General features: G+C 54.6%; 4 protein-coding genes across 4 annotated transcripts in view; 2 read left to right on the plus strand and 2 right to left on the minus strand.

Annotated features, from left to right (window-relative positions):
* PPTG_08662 (hypothetical protein) overlaps positions 1-652 on the minus strand; it is a 1,947-nt gene extending 1,295 nt beyond the window's left edge. The window contains exon 1 of the mRNA XM_008902788.1: positions 36-652. Within this exon, the coding sequence (XP_008901036.1) occupies positions 36-458 (423 nt within the window). The 5' untranslated portion in view covers positions 459-652. The remainder of the gene's footprint in view (positions 1-35) is intronic.
* A 67-nt stretch (positions 653-719) lies between these two features.
* PPTG_22291 (hypothetical protein) lies at positions 720-866 on the plus strand (the record flags this gene model as incomplete). Its single annotated transcript, XM_008902874.1, has 1 exon — positions 720-866. One exon carries the CDS (start codon positions 720-722, stop codon positions 864-866), a length of 147 nt encoding a protein of 48 aa, XP_008901122.1.
* Positions 867-1,991: 1,125 nt separating this feature from the next.
* On the plus strand, positions 1,992-3,790 carry PPTG_08663 (hypothetical protein; the record flags this gene model as incomplete). The annotated part of the gene is made up of 1 exon (XM_008902789.1): positions 1,992-3,790. The coding sequence occupies one exon, from the start codon at positions 1,992-1,994 to the stop codon at positions 3,669-3,671; it is 1,680 nt and encodes a 559-aa protein (XP_008901037.1). The 3' UTR covers positions 3,672-3,790.
* Positions 3,791-4,038: 248 nt separating this feature from the next.
* PPTG_08664 (hypothetical protein) overlaps positions 4,039-4,216 on the minus strand; it is a gene marked incomplete at both ends in the record, with an annotated part of 1,987 nt that continues 1,809 nt past the window's right edge. The window contains one exon of the mRNA XM_008902790.1: positions 4,039-4,209. Coding sequence (XP_008901038.1) covers positions 4,039-4,209 — 171 coding nt within the window. The remainder of the gene's footprint in view (positions 4,210-4,216) is intronic.

Here is a 4,216-nt window from a genome sequence, read left to right on the forward strand (position 1 = left end):
ACGGCCACGCCGACGTCGACCTTCGTGATCTGTACCCGTGGCTTGGCGCAGAGCTTGGAGTTGTCCGACGACGTGGTACTGGAGTTTGAGGCAGCCGAAGGTGTAGCAGCAGCCGAGGCATCGGTAGCAGCTGATGAAGTATCGGCCACCGTGGAGGCAGCAGTAGCCGTTGAAGAGTCTGTAGTCACAGAGGAGTCGGTCGTCGGAGTGGCGGGCGTCTCCGTCTCCGGTGCATCGGTTGTTTGCTGTTCTGTACCACCCGTACTGCTATCGGCATCGGGCGTACTGGGGGTTAAGTTGTCGAAGGAGAACGAAGAAGCGGGCGAAATACCCGGAGCGTCGGTGGTCGTCGACGTTGAAGGCGCCAAAGTTCGGTATCTGCACGTGGCTGCCTCAGAAAAGTCTCCACTAGTGGCAACCAGAGCTGCAGTAGCAAATAGTAAGCGATATAGACGCATCGTCGGAAGATAGCTAATACTGGAATGGAAGGCTATCTAACACTTGCAGTTTGCGCTGTTCGAGCGTCGTTTCTTGCCTGTGAGAGCTGATTATGCAGTGGTTTCCCCCGAAATGTTCGAACGTCAACCTAACCGACTCGAATTGGTCGGCAACGAATGTAGAGGAGTCTTGATGTTGTAGAGAGCGAGAGGAGAGAGGTTGGTGCAAAAGCCTTGGATGGGCAGATTGCTATGCTACATGCACTAATAGCATGACGCTAGATGATCAAATTTGTAGCAGCACCACATTTCAATGTGAGTGCAATGATGTTTGCAGTCGACGTACTCTCACCTCCGATTCATAAGAAGCCCATGAGCGCGAGCTCATGGGCTGCCGGATCAAGCGATAAATCGAAGCGTGAGCTCTGAAGTAGTGTATTCTTCTCGATTCTTGAATTGCTTGTCTTCGAACGGGCGGCATCGCAAGTGCTTTTGAAACAGCGGTCTGGGTGCCATCACAGCATGTCGAATTCCTCAATAGCGACCTAGAATCACATGGAGAACAGCTACGCTCATCCAAATGAGTCAGCAAAGGCGCAACAGTGCAGTGCCACTAAGTAGAAGAGCAACTATCATGTTCCGAACATTTGAAAGGCACCTGCCGGTCTGGACGAATGGATATGCAGGTACACATGGATAGCGACCACGGCAATTCCAAACAAGCGCAAAACATGTCCAAATTGTCGATGGATCTACATGTACTCGGCGACAGTACGTGCCGCGCAAATATTTCTTCGTTTGCATGCACTTCATTGAGTCAAACTGAGGCGTCCATGCTCACTTGACGTTATCGACACGAGGCGTCCTCGTTGAGGACACGCGTGACGTCCAGCTGCAGGAACAGATCCCAGCTGGTGCACAGGATGCAGTGGACCACAAATAGCATGCAGCGTCACCAATAGCGACGCTGCATGGAGCGCCAGCAACGTTGAGTCGGGCTTCGTCGTCATGTTTGGCTCAAGAAGCCCGCCCTTGCCGAGACAGACTGGTCAACGGGTTGGGCCAGTCGCCACGACATCCTTGCTCAAGACCCACCGAGCCGAGCCTGGTTGGTGTCTTTTTAAACCGGGGCTCTCGCTGAGAGCTGCTTCGGCATGGACGGATGGAACGTTTGTAGTGTTTCCAGTGTATGAGCTGTTCATGACGACCCGGTACACTGCGTTGGAGCGATGATCGTCTCGGAACCGAAGGAGCGCAGATGCTGTATCAGAAGCGCGGCGCTGATAACTATTATTGGTCTACGGACACTGCAAGCCGAAGTAGAGTGCGATAATAGTGAACGTTGATCCGTTATGATGGCCCTAGCAAAGGTTCGCCACTGCAGCTGTGGTTCATGGAGGCTCCGCGCGCGACTTCTTCACATGGAGATACGCGTACTGTCATGAGCCCGTGGGTGGCTTTAATGGGCATGACCAGCTTCGTCGGCTTCACTCGCCTGCATTCCGCAATTGGCCTTCCAACGCTACAGTTATCCAGCAAGACCAACTAGTGACTATGCGTCTCTACACCGTTTTAGCAACGACTGCGATCGCAGCGATCGCAACAACTGATGTCATCGCCGTTGACAAGTGCACCATCAAGACAACCGCCCCTGTAGCTACTACGGCTACCTCGGTGACCTCCACCACCTCGTCGTACATCAATGATGGCAGCATAGAGGCGGCCTCCGACAGCGCCGCCTCCGCTGCTGCATCCGCCGTTGATGCCAGCCAAGCTTCTACGTCGGACGCCGCCTCAGCTGCTGATGCGGCCGCCACCAGCTCGACGGCAGCAGATGCCGACCCCGCTTTTGATGCGGCGGAGACATCGACTGCCGGTTCCAATGCTGCATCGACAGCTTCTTCAGCGTCTACAGCTTCCAGTGCGAGCTCAACCTCCACTACCACGACTGCTGCTTCAGCCACATCATCCAGTTCCGGATTCTGCAGTACGCCTCGCGTGCGTATCACGGAGGTTGACGTAGGTGAAACGGTGGAGAACAACGAAGACGAGGCCGGACTCACCGTCGTTGCCATCGCGTCACTACCCTCGGGCGGCTCCCGTATCGCTTTTCAGAGCGGTGACAATGTCATTGTGCGTGAGCTGGATTCAGACGACGCTCTCGTGACCAGCACGGCTGCCGTCGAAGTCCCACTTGTAGACTTTGCCGACATCCACGCCGACGACGACGGCTTCGTCTTGCTCGGCACGAGAGATGCTGAAGGCGGAGGTACTCTAAACTGCGGTAACCCAAGCAACCTGTGCTCTGCTCCCAGCGACGCCGTTCCGTGCTATGACATGTACCTGGTTCGCTACGATGGCTCAACGGAGACGTGGGCCACCAAGCTGACGTCGTCCAGCTCGTCGCTGCCGCCCTACTCGACCTCTGCTACTGGCGAGGAGGTCTACATGATCTGGTGGTACGCTCACCACGGCCGTCTAGCATACGACGGATCGAACTGGGCCGCGTACTTCGGTTGTGCTTTGTCCGTCTCGGAAGACAGCTGCATCAACATCCACCAGGGCGACCGCATGAAGGTCGTGGACTCCACGGGATCGGTCACGTCAGACACAGACTCCTTTGACTGGGGTTGCTCGCACTCCGGGTACGAGCGTATTACCTATGACAACCGAACGGACGGCTACGCCACGATCTGTAAGACGGACAGCAACAACCGCATCATGCCGCCCAAGGACTGGGACACCACGATCTACCCTGTTGACCTGGCGGCTGCTAACTTGGGCGACATCGTGCCGGACTCTGTTGCGTCGAGCAAGAAGTACTGGGCCACTGTGAGCAACAGTACGTCGGATAGTGACGAAGACAACGCTCGCGTGCATTTAATCCACTTCTCGATGGATGCTGAGGCCAGCGAAGATATTATTCTTGGAGGTACGGATGCCAACGAACGTGCTCCGCATCTCGCATCCATCGGCGACGGCGGTCTGCTCGCCATGTGGGAAGGAAGCTCCACGAGTGGCGATCTCAAGTACGAATCGAGTGGTCGAACGATCTACGCGCAGGTGCTGGATGCGTCGACGGGTTCTGCGATCAGCGAGAAGGTGGCAGTGGACAGCAAGGTGATCGGAAACCGCTACCAGGCGTTGAAGACGTTCCCGGACGGAAGCGTTGCGTACCTGTCGATGGGAACGACGAGTACGTCGGTGCAGGTTGTGCGTTTCTTCGGCTGCTAAGAAGTGAAGAGAGAAAGATGCGTAAGCAAGAATGTTGTAGTGTATAGATGTACGTTTGTCTCCGCAAGCATTAGGCATCACTGCCATCATATTCGTGATACTTGACCATGTTAAGGAAATTTTTAGTTTGTTTCACTTCGAAGCTACTACATGTAATTTCTGTTCGGTCTGCAATCGTGCACTATACTACTAGTATTGTTCGGCGTACCAGGTTCTTGAACACAACCAAATGCATATTGGGAAATCGATATATGGGCATCCAAAGCACATTCATGACAGAGCAAGATACTCTTATTCATATCGAGCTCGCATCTCTTACATCACACGTACAACATTTCTATCTCTTCTTGTTCCAACTCAAATCCACTTAGCAGCCGTAGAAACGAACCACCTGCAGCGAGGAGTCCGTCTTGCCCTTCGACAGATACGCCACACTGCCGTCCGGGTACGTCTTCAGAGCCTGGTAGCGGTTACCCACCACAGACTTGTCCACAGTCACCTTGTCGCTGATGGCCTTGCCGGTCGAAGCATCCAGCACCTGTGCG

Source organism: Phytophthora parasitica (assembly GCF_000247585.1).
Source record: "Phytophthora parasitica INRA-310 unplaced genomic scaffold supercont2.14, whole genome shotgun sequence".
Taxonomy (NCBI): Eukaryota; Oomycota; class Peronosporomycetes; order Peronosporales; family Peronosporaceae; genus Phytophthora; species Phytophthora nicotianae.